The sequence below is a fragment of the Dasypus novemcinctus genome, chromosome 21 (assembly GCF_030445035.2).
Source record: "Dasypus novemcinctus isolate mDasNov1 chromosome 21, mDasNov1.1.hap2, whole genome shotgun sequence".
NCBI classification, from domain to species: domain Eukaryota; kingdom Metazoa; phylum Chordata; class Mammalia; order Cingulata; family Dasypodidae; genus Dasypus; species Dasypus novemcinctus.
The window spans coordinates 15,598,381-15,615,587 of record NC_080693.1 but is presented as its reverse complement, the minus strand read 5'-3'; the positions used below and the strand labels follow the sequence as shown (position 1 = coordinate 15,615,587).

Below are 17,207 nucleotides of genomic sequence, written 5' to 3'. Positions count from 1 at the left end.
ATGGGTTGATGTTATTTTTATCATAATTGTACATGGAAGGGTTATATAGAACATAAGCTAAGAGTTGTATGATCAGAAGTACATTCACAAAGGATTTAGTTAAGTTCATGGATATTAAATGCCTAACACAGATTCAAGGAATTATACCTTTGACTTTTAGATCCATTATAATAAAAAAGTTTTTATTAGCATACTTACTACATTTGAGTACTTCTTATGGGCCAGCCCTTTTCAAAATTCTTCATTATAAGGTGTTATGTAGTTTGTCATAACACCCCATGCGGCTGGTCTGTCATCCACGTTTTATAGGTGATGAATTAGGCACAAAAGAACCTTTTCCAGGGTCCCACCGTAGGTGGAGGAGCTGAGATTGGAACGGAGGCAGCCTGACTGCAGATCGAGATGTTAGCCATTTCATGCTCCAGGACACATACACAAATTCTGTATTTTTACTGAGTAATGACTTTCTTCAAATAATAAAAACAGGTTCAAACATTTCTTCTTAAGGATGTCTTTAGTTATGAAAGATAATGCAAGGGGGTGGGGCAGCAGAGATCAAAGCAAGACATGATTTCGGAACCCAGGTGCTTGGCTGAGACTTCCACCACCAGACAAGTGGCCGTAGGTCCAAGTCTCTGGTCAAGGATTTGACGCATTTTGAATTTGTATTGGTGTAATGTAATTAAATACAGACGTTTATCCAGATACTTGGCTAATAGGAAGGGAACTTTTTTTGGCTTGTAAAGGAGATTATTTGTTAGGTGCGACATTGTATGCAGGGTAATCTGGGCGGGCACCTTCAGCTGTAAAAACAGGGAAGGGAAAAACGCCAGAGAGAACAAAAGATGGAAAGGCACATCAGTTCTCTTTATAACAGACTTGAGAGTTTTGAGAAATCTGATCTCCATTCAGAGATGTAAATCGTTAAAGTAAAAAAAATAAAATGTGAATCCCAGTTGCTTACTCCTGTCGTGCTCTCCTTCACAACTCAGTTCTCTTGAGGAAACATGTAGATGGTATTTGATTTTGTGTCCTTAAATATTTATGGGATTCCTTTCCTACCAGCTAAGGGGACTCTCAGTGAAGATACCATCAGAGTGTTTCTGCATCAGATTGCAGCTGCCATGAGAACCCTGCACAGCAAAGGGATAATCCACAGGGACCTGAAACCACAGAACATCTTGTTGTCTTACGCCAATCGCAGGAAGTCCACTGTCAGTGGTATTCGCATCAAAATAGGTAAGTGGGCATGCATTGTTTTCTACCAAGTACATTTTTGAGGTTTGGCATTTTTAGATATGTTTAGTTCAGTTGTGTTCGAATGATCAAGTTTATTGGTGTAATTTTGAAAATTTTTTGGACTTTGGTGAGTGTTTGGTAGTATTAACTTTAAATTTCAGACTGGGCCACAGGGCCCATGCCAGAAGCTCTTAAGTATGCATCTCAGCAGCAGATTCTGCTTCTCTTCCCTAGAGAGAAGCTTATGTCTTGTGGTTGCCAGCAGCAAGTTATAACCCTGATTCTTTGTTTATAGCTCATGACATTTTAGTACTCTTGTGCCTCAAAATTATTTGAAGCAGTTAGTAATGCTAAAATTTTTAAGTATTTCTATTGGTTGGGAAAAAACTTATTTCATCAGTATTTTAAGAGGCTTCTGATATTACACAAGGTACATTCTGGTATTTGAAGAAAGAAAAAAAGTTCAACTTCTTTACATGGTGTTGATATTTAATGCAAGTACGAAACTGGCAGGGCAGTAAATTGTGCATTGATGATGGCTAGTATTAGTTTGCTGAAATAGAGGTAGCTGCTTTTTCTTTGGTGTACATCTTATTTAATAAGGGGTTTATCTTTTGCACTTCTTTTGTGGTTGATGGTTAAGTTAAATGTGAACAAAGGTATCATTTGTTATCCTAATTTTTATTTTATTAAATAGCGGATTTTGGTTTTGCTCGTTACCTACATAGTAACATGATGGCTGCAACGTTGTGTGGATCCCCGATGTATATGGTGAGTGACTGCATTTTTGTGTGTTGAAACCATAGTTGCGTAAGCATTACATTTAAGTATAATGCTTGTTTCCACAGATGATGTGATTTTTATATATAGTCTGAATTATTTATATTGCTAAAATGTTAATTATTTTACCAATAGTGCTATATTACATAAATCTTTTTGTAATATATATAAATATTTTATTAGAGAAGTTGTGAGTTTACAAAACAATCATGGATAACATGTAGAATTCCCATTCCTTATTAATTCTCAACCAACACCGTGCTTTGTTGTGGAATATTTGTTACAGATTATAAAAGAATGTCATCAAGATAAGTAATGGCTTGCAGCTTATATTTGGTATATGTTTTCCACACACACCCCCCAATTACTGACACCATGTATTAATATTATACATGGGTTATAGTTTGTGATAGAACACTAGTGTTAACACACAGTCCATCTTCCACCACGTGGTTCACTGTTACACAGTCCCATGCCTTATTCAATCTATCCAAAATGTGCTCTCAATAGCTCTCAGTTTCATTACAGGGTTAATATGGATATCTTTTGCTTTGGCATAGTGGACTGTAAAAGTAAGTCATTCTTGCCCACTGATTTTTAACATGATTAGTTGTTGTGGTAAAATCCCTTATTAGATTAATTTGCAAATAATGGATGAAGTACAGTAATGCTATACTCAATGTGTAATATTTAGGAATACCTTAAAAAACCTTTTGGGGTACCTTTTCAGCTTATAAGACATCCTCTTTTGCATGTCTCTTAACAAGAGCCCTGGATTGTAGAGGTTTGTCCCATCAATGTCTCACTTAAAGTTGACAATTCTTAGATTTCCTTTTTACCCTTCTTATAGAAGTTAGTGTGTCTATTAGGGCTAGGCTATAAAATTTCTGAACTAATGTGAAGTATTAAGCCTGAAAATCCCTTAATTATGGAGATTCAGAATTCTGTCAAGTAAATAAATGTAACTGTTTCAATTCTAAGATTAAAATGGGTTTATGTTCAATTGGAATTCCTATTACCTGGTAAGTAATCAAAATTCAGATTTGTTTACATCAGATTTACCTTTTTAATCATAATTTTACTGCTTATATTTACTAAATTTTATGATTTGGGATAATTTTAAATATTACTTTGCCCTTACCGAATATGAAATTAGTTTATACTTAAGAATAGAGAGGGAAGTGGATTTGGCCCAACGGATAGGGTGTCTGCCTACCACATGGGAGGTCCAAGGTTCAAACCCGGCCTCCTGACTTGTGTGATGAGCTGGCCCATGTGCAGTGCTGATGTGCGCAAAGAGTGCCGTGCCATAGAGGGCGTCCCCCGCATCGGGGAGCCCCACATGCAAGGAGTATGCCCCGTAAGGGTAGCCACCCAGCGTGAAAAAAGTGCAGCCTGCCCAGGACTGGCACCGCAGTCACTGAGAGCTGACGCAGCAAGATGATGCAACAAGAAGAGACACAGATTCCGGGTGCGGCTGACAAGAGAATACAGGTGGACACAGAAGAACATGCAGCGAATGGACACAGAGAGCAGATAACGGGGAAGGGGAGAGAAATAAAAAGAAAAAAGAAAACTCTCAACTCTGTTCTTTAAAAAAAGAAAAAAAGAATAGAGGGTGTTTGAGCTGATTATATTAAAGGAAGTTAAGGGAAGCAGATGTGGCTCAAGCCGTTCAGCACCCACCTACCACATGGGAGGTCCCAGTTCAGTTCCCAGTACCTCCTAAAGAAGACTAGCAAGACAGTGAGCTGACACAGTGGGCTGGTGCTTCAAACTACACAATGAGATGATGCGACAAGGAGACACAACGAGGAAACACAATGAGAGAGACAAGAAGTGGGGAACAGCAATTGGCTCAGGTGATTGAATGCCTCCCTCCCACGTGTGAGGTCCCAGGTTTGGTTCCCAGTACCTCCTGAAAAACAGAAGATGAGCAGACACAGAAAGCATACAACAGATAGACACACACAAAGAGCAGAGATACAAGAGCAGACAATGAGGGGGGACGGTGAGAAAGAAATAAATAAAATCTATTTAAAAAAAAGGAAGTTGACTCAGTAAGAAACAAGTACCATAAATAAAAATGTTATGCTTGGACAATAAAAGTTCACTACCTTCAGGTATATTAGACATTTCAATTTAATGTCTGTCCTGGTTAATGGTATATTTAAAAAGCAGCATCTGATGAGAGGTGGGAAAATATCTGTAACAAGGCTGCATTTGTTTTTCAGATAATTTTTAGTGTATTTTGCATCATAGCTTTTTATTTAAAAGTTTTAAAAATTAACAAAAATAATAGGGAATAATGTGGTCAACACCAATATATTTTTTTCTTTTTAAAAACATCCATATTTTAAAAGTTTATATTTTGCCATATTTGCCCTTTTTTTAAAAGATTTATTTATTTCTCTCCCCTCCCCCCCATCGTCTGCTCTCTGTGTCAATTTGCTGTGTTTTTCTTTTTTTTTTTTAGCTTTTTTTTTTTTTAAAGATTTATATATTTTATTCCTCTCCCCGCCCCCCCCACCCCAGTTGTCTGTTCTCTGCGTCGTCTTTGACCACTTTCTGTTGTTGTCAGTGGCATGGGAATCTGTGTCTCTTTTTGTTGTGTCATCTTGTTGTGTCAGCTCTCCGTGTGTGCAGCACCATTCCCGGGCAGGCTGCACTTTCTTTTGCGCTGGGCGGCTCTCCTTACAGGGCGCACTCCTTGCACATGGGGCTCCCTTATGCGGGGACATGCCTGCGTGACATGGCACTCCTTGTGTGCATCAGCACTGAGTGCGGGCCAGCTGCACACGGGTCAAGGAGGCCCGGGGTTTGAACTGCAGACCTCCCATGTGGCAGACAGATGCCCCAACCACTGGGCCAAGTCTACTTCCCAGCTGTGTGTTTTTCTGTGTCCGCTTGCATTCTTGTCATGCGGCACTGGAAAACTGTTGCTTTTTTGTTGTTGTTGTGGTTGTTGTTGCGTCATTTTGCTTTGTCAGCTCTTTGTGCACGTGGTGCCTCGCCTGGGCAGGCTGTACTTTTTTTTTCCCCCTACAGGGCAGCTCTCCTTGCAGGGCATACTCCCTGCACGTGGGGCACCCCTATGCGGGGTACACCCCTGCATGGGATGGCACTCCTTGCCCGCAGCAGGACTGCACGTGGGCCAGCTCACCACATGGTTCATGAGGCCCTGGGTATTGAACCCTGGACCCTCCATATAGTAGACGGACACTTTATCAGTTGAGCCGCAACCGCTTCCCAACCTTGGTATTTTTTAAAGAAAGAAAGTGGTTCATAGAGCACTGAGGTCCCTTCTGTCCCTCACCCTGGTCCCATTTTCCACTCATATACTATTCCCTAGAAGTAGCCTCTATCCTGTAATTGGTGTGTATTTTTTGTTACTGTTATTTTAATACCCATACTCTCTTTTGTGTGTCTATAATAACATATAGAAGTGTTCGTTTCAAACTTTTACATGTATATGTCTTCCTAGACCTTACTTCTTTTCATACAAACCTTTTTTGAGGTTTTCCAATAAATCTCAATATAATGTAGTTCTAATTCATTGTGATATCATTTGATTAGAGAAATAGCACATATTTTTCAAAGATTTATTTACCACGCACCCCCCTCGTTTGTGCTCACTGTCTGCTTGTTTTGTGCTCATCGTCTTTTTAGGGAGCACTGGGAACTGAACTCGGGACCTCCCATGTGGGAGGGTGGCACCCAATCACTTGAGCCATCTCCACTCCCTGCTTGTTGTGTGTCTCATTGTGTTTCTTCGTTGTGTCTCTTTGTTGCATCATCTTGCTGAATCAGCTTGCTGCTCCAGCCTGTTGGGTCCTCTTTAGGAGGCACTGGGAACCAAATCCAGGACCTCTTATGCGGTAGGTGGGTGCCCATCTGCTTGAACCACATCTGCTCCCCCACAGTGTGTTTTTAAGTTCTTATTTTAGTCGTTTTGTTAGGAGCGTGACATTTATCTGTTAATTAATATATGCATATTAGTTATGTAAATAACACAATGCATGTCTCTTGAATTTTTCTATACCCAGGCTCCTGAAGTTATAATGTCTCAACATTATGATGCTAAGGCAGACTTGTGGAGCATAGGAACAGTGATATATCAATGCCTAGTTGGAAAACCACCTTTTCAGGTACCTCTCTTTTTTCTTATGTACTTAGTTTTGGGTTCTTCTTTTTCAGTTTATGAAAAGGGAATATTTTGGAAGCATTCCCCTTTTGGTTCCTTCGTAACTGACTTTGATTTTGTGACCTGCAAAAAACTGCTGTAGTGAGCCAGAATATCTTTTGCTCTTCTCTTTTTATCTGCCTTCTCTTTGTAGTTGGACCTGGCTTGGAGCCCGTTGATGTTTTCCAGGCTAATGGAAGCTAGCCAGGGTCAGGGCCAGCACCCTGGCGGGAACTGGGTGTCCCGTCAGGTGTTGAGCAGTGGCGTCAGTGCTTCCTGCTTAGCCAGGTTTTGGGGTCTTGGTATCCAGGTGTGGGCTAAGGCTCGTTCTGGGGAGATCACTGGAAACTGTATCTCCAGCTCTCCGTTCCTGAACACTGCTAAGTGAGAGGGACTTAATTGCTTAGGTTTTATGGAAAATTATTGTGGGCCTTTATTCTACTTCTCTTTTCTTCTAATATCCTGTCCGAAAGTGGCCCTCTATTTCATAGTGAATATCCGTGATCTTAGGAAATATACATGGAAATACTGAGTGGTAAAGGAGCATAACACATGCAGCCTATTCTTACATGTTCAGAAAATAGACATGACAAATGTGACAAAAAGTTAAATGTTGGTAAATCTGGGTATCTGGATAAGGAGAGGATATACTAGAGTTCTGTGTATTACTTGTGTGTGTGGGTGGGTTTTTTCTGTTTTTAAAACTTTTTTTAAGTTTATGCATTACTTTTTAAAACTTATTTTTTTCAGCTGTCCTTTGAGTTTAAAATTGTTTCAGAACAAAAATTTAAAAAATAGTCACCTTCTAGAATATGATCATTATGTTTTCTCTTTAATTCATGTTGCCCTTGTTATAATTTCTTAAGTTTCAAAGAGCTTTTTTGAATCTGGGAACTAGAACAAACTGGAATTATTTACCATGATGTTATAGAAAAAGCAGTGACATAGCCAGGTTAAACTTTAGAGTTTTACAGTCTAATTTGTATGTAATAGTAGCTTCATTAAGTCAGCAGCTTTTAATACAAGGGTGCTGCTGTGGCTACAGGAAGACTGAAAGGCAGTGGTGTCCTTAGTTCTCCTCCTCAACTTTACACAATAAAAATGTACCTGATCAGGTAGGCCTTCCGAATAGGGATTCATCTTTTGTGAGTGTCTGACCCCAGAAAAGGTACGTTGTGCTCAGATATGCAGAATTTGCACACAATTTGAGGTTTGTAAGTTCTAATGCCCCCTTATGGCTCCTTCAGCAATCTGTGGCTTTCAAGCTCAGGATTAGTGTTCTATAGTGAGAATATGAGCATTGAGTATATGATTTGGAATTTTTGCCCCTATTACTTAGGAATTTAAACGGTTTTTTTTTTTCCCAATCAGGCTAATAGTCCTCAAGACCTAAGGATGTTTTATGAAAAAAACAGGAGCTTAATGCCTAGGTATGTATTTTGATCACACTGGGTTTTACTATTTGTTAATAGAAAATTACTTATTTTAACTCTGTTTTATATATTTCTTTTGTTGAATCTTTTTCCAACTCACATTAGTTGTATCAGGAAGTTAGAAGGTTACTCCAGTTTTTGGCCCCTATGTGGTGTGCTCTACTATCTTGGTTCTTTATTAAAATATAAAGTTACTGTTCGCTCAGCCCACCACCAGACGGATTAGGCCAGCAATGCATGCTCCTAGTATGAGCATGGGGGTTACTCTTTTATCAGGATGGGGCTCCTAAAAATCAAGGTGGACCTTTTTTAATAGAGAACTTTATAGTAACTGTTAGTGCAAGGGTGAAATTGTATATAAAACTCAGGATTATGTGTGTGCTGTGCTTCATTTCTGCAGATATATTCTAACTAACTAAACACAATACAAGAATCTTCTCAAATTGAAGCTATTTCCCAAAAGTAATTGTTAAAATAGCTTTGTTTCTGTTTTTTCCTTTAAGGTATAAGGCTATATGGTGATCTTGGTATAAAATAATGTACTTGTGAAAGTGTGTATACATTTTTACTTACCATAATGATTGCAAAAATCATGAATTTGCTAAGTATTAAACACTTAGGTTGTTTATTTTTTCCCTTTTCCCCAGTATTCCTAGAGAAACATCACCTTACTTGGCTAATCTCCTTTTGGGTTTGCTTCAGAGAAACCAGAAAGATAGAATGGACTTTGGTAAGTAATATTTTCAAGTTTTGTGTTCCTACTAACTTTCTTCCTTTCTTCCTTCCTTCCTTCCTTTCTTCCCTTTCATTCTTTCTTTCCTTCCCTCCTTACCTCCCTCCCTCCCTTCTCCCTTTCTCTCCCTCTCTCCCTCTCCCCCTCCCCTCTCCCCCCCTTCCCCCCTCCTTTCTGGGGCTGAACCTGGGACATTGTATGTAGGAAGCCAGCACTCAACCACTGAGCTACATCAGCTTCCCAGAGTTAGTTTCTTCTTTGGTTTTGCTTGTTGTTTTTTTTCCAGGAAATACCGGGAACCAAACCCAGGACCTCCCATGTAGGAGGCAGGTGCTCAACCGCAGTAGCCACATCCACTCCCCATCCTTTTAACTTTATTTTGATAGTGGATATTCTGAAAGATTTTTTTTGAAAAGACATTATAAAAATACAGAAGAAAATTAGGTCAATTTCATTTATCTCTCTCTTTGTGTTTTTTCTTTCTTTTTAAAAAAAACTTATTGAGTGCCTACTTATACACCAGGTATCAAGATACAGTAATACTATCCCTGCGCTCATGTAGCCTATATTCTAGTGGGGGCAATACACAATAAAGAAATTATAACCTATAATTAATAGTGATAAGTTATGTGGAAAAAAAAAAAACAGGAAGGGAATGGATGTGGCCCAAGTGATTGAGTACCTCCTTCCCATGTGCGAGGTCCTGGGTTCAATTCCTGGTACCTCCTAAAAAAAAAAAACAAAAGGGAAGAGAAATGGGAGTGGGTGGGGTAGGGATTGAAATATTAAGTAAGATGGTTAGGGAAAAACCACTGAGAAAGTAACATTGGAACACAGACTTGATTGACAGACAGGAGAGAGTGAGCTTGTGGATATCTGTGGGAAGAGCTGGTCGGGGAGAGCAGACAGCCAGGACGCAGAGGCCCAGCCAGAGCTGGGAGCTTGCCGGCCGCTTGAGGAATAGCTGGAGTGCAACTTCAGGCCTCGGGCTTTTGCTTGCTGTGAGGTGTGGAGCTGCGGAGCTGCCGGTGGAGGGTTTTCGTCCAAGGAATAATATGATCTGACTGATGCTTTTTGCTGTGTTGAGGGTGGGCTGTAGCAGGGGCAAGTGCAGAAGCTGGGGGACTCGTCTAGGAGATTGTCGAAGTTACTCACTTGAGAGATGAACCTAGCTCAGACTGGAATGAGAGCAGTGGTGGCGGGGAGGAGTAATTGCAGTCCGGATCTTTTTGGAAATAGAAGCACCCACATTTACTGATGGACTAAATAAGAGAAGTGAGAGAGGACTCGGGAATGACTCCAAGGCCTTTGGCCTGAGCAATCGAAAGGATGGAATTGTCAGTTACAGAGATGGAGAAGATAGGAGGGTAGAGCAGGCTGTGGGGCAAAAAGGAGGAGGTTAGGTTGAACTTGGTAAATTTAAGATAGTCACTGTCAAAAAGACACTTGGATTTCATCAGAGAGGTCTAGGCTGGGAATATATTTGGTACTTGTCAGTCTGAGGGTGATATTTATTAAATTTTTTATTATTAGATTATTTCCTAGTGTGCCATTTAATTTCCTTTATTGACTTTTAAAAATACGATTTTTAGGTTATTTTCAGTGGTGGTTCTAAGGATTACAATATGTATCTTATCACAGTCTACTTCAAATATATTCTAATTGAGTTTCAGTAAAATACAGAGACTTTGTTCTATTATGGCTTCATTTCCTCCTGCCTTTGTGCTATTATTGTCACATATATTACGTCTGTATATGTTACAAATGTAATCCAGCAATACAGTATTATGACTTCTGCTTTATACAGCTTTCTGCCTTCTGAAGGAGTTAGGAGAAGAAAGGAAAAAATATATAGTGTCTTATATTAACCTATATATTTATCGTTTCTGATACTCTTCATTTTTCTCGTGGAGTCAAGTTACTGTCTGGTGTCATTTATTTCCTCTCCTGGATGTTTGAGTTACTGTCTGGTTCTTTGGATCTTCAAGTTAAATTTCCAGCTGGTCTGCTTATCTGTTGCTTGCCTCAACCAGTATCAAGATCTCACGCTGACTGCATTGTGGGCCTTTCCTGAATATTTGCCCCTGATATGACCATTGTTTTTGACAGTGCTTGTGGGCAGGGAATATTCTGAGCTTTTCTCCAAAGAAAGTCTGCCCCTCCCACCACATCTTTAGAACTTCTGCAGTATCTGCATGCCTGCCTCACCCTGATCAAACTACACACCCTGGAGTTGAGATTAGGGAGAGGACTGGGGCAGCCTCAGGCCAAAATGCCAAAAGCTTTCAGTGTTCTTACCAAGTTATAGTAGATTTTCTTAGTTTGCTGTATGTCTTTGATCAACCATCAGGCTTTAAATGGTTGTGGTTTTTTTTGTTGTGTTTAAAAAAATTTTTTTTTTACAATTTTGTTCAGTTTTATCATTGCCTTTGGGGAAAGGATTTACCAAACTCTTTACTGAGCTATTTCAAAACTCAAATCCCCTCCCCTGCTGCTCTATAAGTAGTATTTAATTCTGTGAAATTGGATGAAGTCTCTGAGACAGCCAGTGTAAATAGAGAAGAGGTCTGGGGACTAGTCGATCCTTCACTCCACAGCTGAGAGGTTAGGGGGGCAAGAGGAGGCACCTGAAAAGGAGACTGGGAAAGAGCAATCAGAGGTGCCTGGCAGCCACGGAGTGAACTGCTTTAGAGGATAAAGGGAGTGAGGAGCCGGGTCCAGTGCAAGTGGGAGGTCCCGTCAGAGCATCTGCGAGACTCCACCCATTTGGCAGCACAGAGGGCCGCAAAGACCTGCTCAGTGAGTGGTGGGAGCCTGTGGAAGCCTGTTTTCTAAAGATGTAGGGCCGGGGGGGTGAATGGAGGAAGAACCAGAGAAGTGAGATCAGGGAGTGTGCTTTTATTTTTTAACTCTACTGTAAATAATTTCTAGCATATATAAAAACTGTATAATGAAATTCCAGTCCTTTTCACCCAGATCAACCATCGTCAATATTTTATCATACTTGTTTCATTTACCACATTTCTTATTTTCCCTCTTTCCCCATTTTCACTTTTTGGTTGAAGAATTTTAAGGAAAGTGCTAGATATTATAGCATTTTACCTCTAAATGTTTCATCTAAAAATCTAAAATATTTGATACTTCACCTAATAAACTATAAATATTGCCATTTTCTTACATAATCAGCAACTACCATTATCATACCTATCAAAACAATAATTTTAAAAATATTTTCTAATACTGGTCCAGTGTCATAATTTCCTGCTCATCCCCAAAATGTCCCTTCACATTTGGTTTATTTGCATCAGGATCCAAACAGGGACTGGGCAAACACCGTATTTAGTTAAGTTTTTTTTTTTTTTTTTTTTTTTTTTAGGTACCCGGGCAGGGGATTGAACCTGCGACCTCAAGACTTTTATTCTAGCACACCCTCTTTCCTTATCTCTGCTTTCCTCTCCCCCACCCATGCCATTGTCTTTTAGGGAAAAAAAAGTCAGTTCTTGTAGAATGTTCCACATTTTAAATTTGTGGGGTTGCTTCCTTTTCAGGTTGTTCCTGTCTCCCTTATGTTTTCTGAGAATTTTCTTGTGAGCTCTAAAGATGTGATAAGATTCATCTTTAACTTTTTGGCCAGGTAGCTGTGGTAGGCAGAACAGTGGCCCCCAAAGATGACCACGCCCTAATCCTGTGAAGAAGTTAGTTTGCTTGAATTGACACAGATGGAATTAACATTGCTAATTAGTTGTCTTTTAAAATAATTACTGTGGATTATCTGGGCTGGTCCAGTGGATTAACATAAAAGTGGTGGAGGAAGGCTGAAGGGTCTGTTGGGAGAGAAGTAGGGCAGGAGAGATTCAGAATTTGAGAGGCGCTCGGCGCATGGTTGCTAACTTGAAGATGGAGGAAGTGGGCCCTGAACCAAGGAATGCAGGTGGCCTCTAGAAACTGGAAAAGGCCTTCGCTGGATGCTGGCACGGTCGCGGGATCCTTAGTGCTGTCAGTGCAGGGAATCAGATTCTGCCTGTTACCTGAAAAGGATTTCTTCTAGGGACCTCGAAAGGAGGCTTCTGGCTCCTTGATTTTAGCCTGGTAAGACTGGTTTATACTGGTGAACCCGTCAGACTTCTTACCTACAGAGATTGTAAAATAATGAATGTATGTTGTGGGTTGTTTTAAGATGTTCAACTTGTGTTGATTTATTATGGCTGCAGTAGGAAAACATTGGTATACTTTACATTTCATCTCCTCCATAGGCGTAAGATGATGTCTGAATGGCCAACTTTTAGGGATACCAGTTGATTTCAGGTGGGAGAGCCTGATGAGAATTGTTTTTCCTTTCTTTTAAGAAGGGGGAAGTGAAAACACATTTTGTATGCTGGTTGGTGCAGTCCAATAAAGAGGGTAGTTTGATGCTGCAGGAGAGATGGGCAGAATGCTGGAGACATGTCCTTTAGAATAGGTGAGAGGGGATGGGATTTAGGGTGTAAGTGGAGAGGTTGGCAGATATTGAGGATTTCTTAATGTTAGACTGTCAGTGCCTTCCTGGCCTGGTGCTTTATTCACTGTCGTCTTGGTATTTGATTTGTTTTTTTTTTGTTTGTTTGTTTTTGTACCTATATTAATAATTGAGGCATGAGTGAAACTTCACTCAGGTAGTTGGTAAATATTTTTAACTTGAAAGGGAAAAATTAGACTGAACGTTGTTCTATAACCATGAGAAATATGGGTCCATAGTGAAATGTACTCATGGATAATCGATTTTAAATTGTAGATGATATTAAGTGTTTATGTATTTTCTATACCATAGCAATTGATCTGGAAGGTGGTTTTAGATTGCGTTTAGTCCAGTTTCTTTATATCTTTTCAGTTTCCTCCCCATTGTGTCTTTTGTAAGAATCAGCATTAAAAAGTCTTACGTATAAAACTAGAGCTTATATATGTGGGCATATTGATTTTCATTCTAAAAAAGATCTAAAATAGAAACCTTTCTGTTCAAAGCCTTTAGTATTTCTATTCCTTAGCCAGTCTTGTGATTGACATTTACTGTCAAGTGCTTTGAGAATTTTAGTGAAACACATGGAATCATTCAGAGTAGAAGATAATTAAGGTTAAACCAGAGTCAAACTTATTTCTCATCGTGTATTACCTATTTAAACCTTCATGTGGTACTGTGCAATTCTCCTAGTTGACCCTGTGATAATTCAGATATCACAGTTAATGTCATAAAAATGGAGACTTAATGATAAAGGAGATTATCTTTGTAGGTTTTTTAAAGAAATAATGAGGTACCTTCAACATACGGGAAAATAAAGAGAGTAAAATAATATATTCACATGTACCTACCTCCTTGATTATCTTTGTCTGATTAACAGACTTATTCTGTAAGTTTTATTCTTGGTGGGTGATTTGTGAATGTGGTAGCTAATAAAAAAGGGAAAGCCAGATGATTTTATTATTGAAGCATTAGAAAACAAATTACTTGTTAGTTGAAGAAATTAAATGAAATTAATAGATTTTTTAAAAAATGTGAAACCACTGCAGAAATAATTCTTCTGGGATAAAAGAATATTGTACAGAACAGCCTAGCTGTCCTCATAGGAAAATTAACAACCACCACAGGTCAAACATATCCTTAATAAGGACCAGGGAGATGTCTCCTTGAGGATGGCCAATTAGAGACCACTTCTATTGAAGTAGCTTCAGAGGGTGGATAGTCAATGGATGTTCTGAAAATTCACAATTATTATTTTAAACTCTACATGAATTAAGAATTACTTAAGATTATTTTTATAGTTGCCTTATAAAAATAATATGCTTTTACATTTCAAGGAAATAGAGGGTATACAAATTAATAATCGTTTATGACCTCAAGAACATTATGTTGAATACTTTGAGAAGATTAATTTCTCTGCTATTCAAAGTTTACTTGAAGGTTGATTCTCATTTTCTATTACAGAAGCATTTTTTAGCCATCCTTTTCTTGAGCAAGTTCCGGTAAAAAAATGTGAGTACCCATTTTTTGCATTTTTAGTTAAATAATAAATTTTAATAAGTTTAACAAGAATGATTAAAGAATTGCATTTTGTATTACAAAATTAATTTTTTACTGTGCTTCTCAAGAATTCATTGAGCTTTTCTTAGATACCTGTAAGTAACAGTTTTTATTTTTGAATCCAAGATGAAATATTTTTACTAATTACTGCATATTTTGTTTCATCCATGGCAGTTGTAATAGGTGAATGCCAGTTTTGGTCAAAACAACACAACAGTAGTTTTGACAGGTATTCCTATTGGACAAGTCATGTTATTGGACTATAAAGTGATGTAACTCTGCATCTGCGTTTTCTCCCTCCAGCTTGCCCAGTTCCAGTCCCCGTGTATGCTGGTTCTGTCTCTGGAAGCTCCTGTGGTAGCTCCCCATCTTGTCGATTTGCCTCTCCACCAGTAAGTTCTGGTTTTAATAAAAACTATTTCTGAGTTAATGCTCTTGTATCTGTTCACAAATGTAGCCTGCAAATACATCAAGTGTATTCTTTTTTATGTGTAGTGTTTACTGAAACAGCTGAGGTTTAGGGGAAAGATCATTATAGTTGGGTCAAATGAGTGTAAGTTACATAGCTGTGTAAGCTTCAGCAAGAATTGTTACATTCTGGGCCATTTTCCTCTGAACAATGAGTAAAGTACTACCATCTTTTTATGCTCTGTGGTTTATTTTTTTACTTAAAAAAAATTTTTTTAAGGCAGTACCAGGGATTGAACCCAGGACCTTGTATTTGGAAGCAGGCACCGAACCACTGACCTACATCCACTAATTCTGTGGGGTTTTGGTGATAATACTCTTAAACAGAGAATACCCATTTTAGATGACTAGACAATAAATTTTACCTGAATGTCATAAATATCAACTGGGGTATTTATTGTATATAGGGTTTCCAATGATGGAGGAGTGACCTGAACTTGATTTCAGTGACTTAGAGTCTCTTAATCATGCTCCTTGGCCCTTTAAGATTGCTTCCATTAAAGACTTTTCCTGCCTTTGAATTTCCCAAGCCATTTCCTCCAGGACTGTCTTCCCTCCAACCCGAGTGCTTTCTCCCAACCGTGGCAACTTGTGGCCATTTCTTCTTCCTACTACCTTGCATTCTGTACTTTTCCAGACTGACTCTTCCCCAAATCTCAGTTGCAGCCTAGCCTAGAAGGGTTGTGAACTTGAGACTTTCCCCAGCTGAAGGTCTTGAGGGCTGGGGCCAGCTATTACAAGTATTTTCCAGATTAGCTTGAGGCATGAATTGGTTGAACTCTGCTGGCAGAAGGATGGGGGTAGCCACAAAAGGGGGCAATTGTATGATTAGCCAATTGAGGCAACTCCAAGAGTTAAGAGTATGGGCTTAGGAACTTGTACATCCCTTAATAGACATTAATTTGGCCAAGTGACTTAATCTCTCTCAGCCTCAGTTTTCATTTATATAAAGGGAATGTAATTTCCCTACTGTATAAGATTTTTTTAAGAATCAATGACCAAAGCCTTTACCTCAGAGTGTCTGTCATATAGCAAGTACTCAGGAAATGGTACCTGCTATTATTTTCTTTTCCAAGGAAACCTAACAGCCCAGAAGCTAGTGCTGATGCTGAAGAACCTACTGCAAACCATCCTAAAGCCAGCAAAAAAAACTTTTTTTTTTTTTAAAGATTTATTCATTTATTTTATTCCCTCCCCCCCGCCCCCCCACCCCAGTTGTCTGTGTCTATTTGCTGTGTGTTCTTCTTTGTCCTCTTCTGTTGTTGTCAGTGGCCCGGGAATCTGTGTTCCTTTCTGTTGCTTCATCTTGTGTCAGCTCTCCATGTGTGCGGCGCCATTCCTGGGCAGGCTGCACTTTCTTTCGCGCTGGGCGGCTCTCCTTACTGGTGCACTCCTTGTGCGTGGGGCTCCCCTACGCGGGGGACACCCCTGCGTGGCACAGCACTCCTTGCGCGCATCAACACTGCGCATGGGCCAGCTCCACACAGGTCAAGGAGGCCCGGGGTTTGAACCGCGGACCTCCCATGTGGTAGATGGACGCCCTAACCACTGGGCCAAGTCTGCTTCCCAAAAAACCTTTCTTATACAATCCCGAAATGCAAACCAAACAAAAAAAGCAGGTGTGCTATAAGACTTACATTATGACCTGTGAATTTAAAAAATTAAGAGGGAAAACAAGTTTCTTATATTGTCTCGGTCTGGAGTGTGAGACCCTGGGGAGGGAGATGTAGAGGAGGTGTGTGGACATGGAAAGCCCGCAGGCTTCACCGAGCATCAGGCCGAGCGGGCTTTGCTCCAGCCTGCTGCTGGCTCACGCTGCCACTTAGCGCCAGCCTCAGCTGAGCTGCAGCCTAGGCCTGGTTAACCTTGGCTTGCAGCGGTCATGGTGGTATGTAGAAGAGACCTGCTGTGGTAAGTATTGGATACATGGTAGCTGTTACGATGGTGTATGCATTTGACACAATATGATACATCATGAAAAGCAAAGCTTGTACTAGAGAAAGGAACAGCAGGAAGAGTTAAGATTGTGGGAGAGTGTGGGAGAGCTAGAATAAAGGAGCCTGTGGGATGGTAGAGTTTTGACCAAGGGAGGAGAAAAAAAGGGGCCAGTAGGGGGGACATTGAACTGGAAGGTGCTCTGACTGGAGAGTGAGTTGGGGGTTCTTACTGAGTGAGGAGCAAAAACAGGAGCTGGCTAGGGCTTCTAGGGAAGAGGGCAGGAGAAGGGAGGAGGTGCAGGAGGGAGAGGATCCGCATATTTAGAGGCTAAAGCGGTGGAGAAGCCATTTGTAGCAGGCCTTTATTAAAAGCTAGTATTTA

The 17,207-nt window shown here is 39.9% G+C and overlaps 1 protein-coding gene across 2 annotated transcripts in view; it reads left to right on the top strand.

The window, feature by feature from the left end:
* ULK2 (unc-51 like autophagy activating kinase 2) overlaps positions 1-17,207 on the top strand; it is an 88,118-nt gene that overhangs the window by 29,655 nt on the left and 41,256 nt on the right. For both annotated transcript variants that reach the window (XM_004446501.5, XM_012523736.4), the window contains exons 6-12: positions 1,066-1,239; positions 1,937-2,010; positions 6,066-6,167; positions 7,574-7,632; positions 8,283-8,365; positions 14,325-14,372; positions 14,724-14,812. In XM_004446501.5, the coding sequence (XP_004446558.1) occupies positions 1,066-1,239; positions 1,937-2,010; positions 6,066-6,167; positions 7,574-7,632; positions 8,283-8,365; positions 14,325-14,372; positions 14,724-14,812 (629 nt within the window). The remainder of the gene's footprint in view (positions 1-1,065; positions 1,240-1,936; positions 2,011-6,065; positions 6,168-7,573; positions 7,633-8,282; positions 8,366-14,324; positions 14,373-14,723; positions 14,813-17,207) is intronic.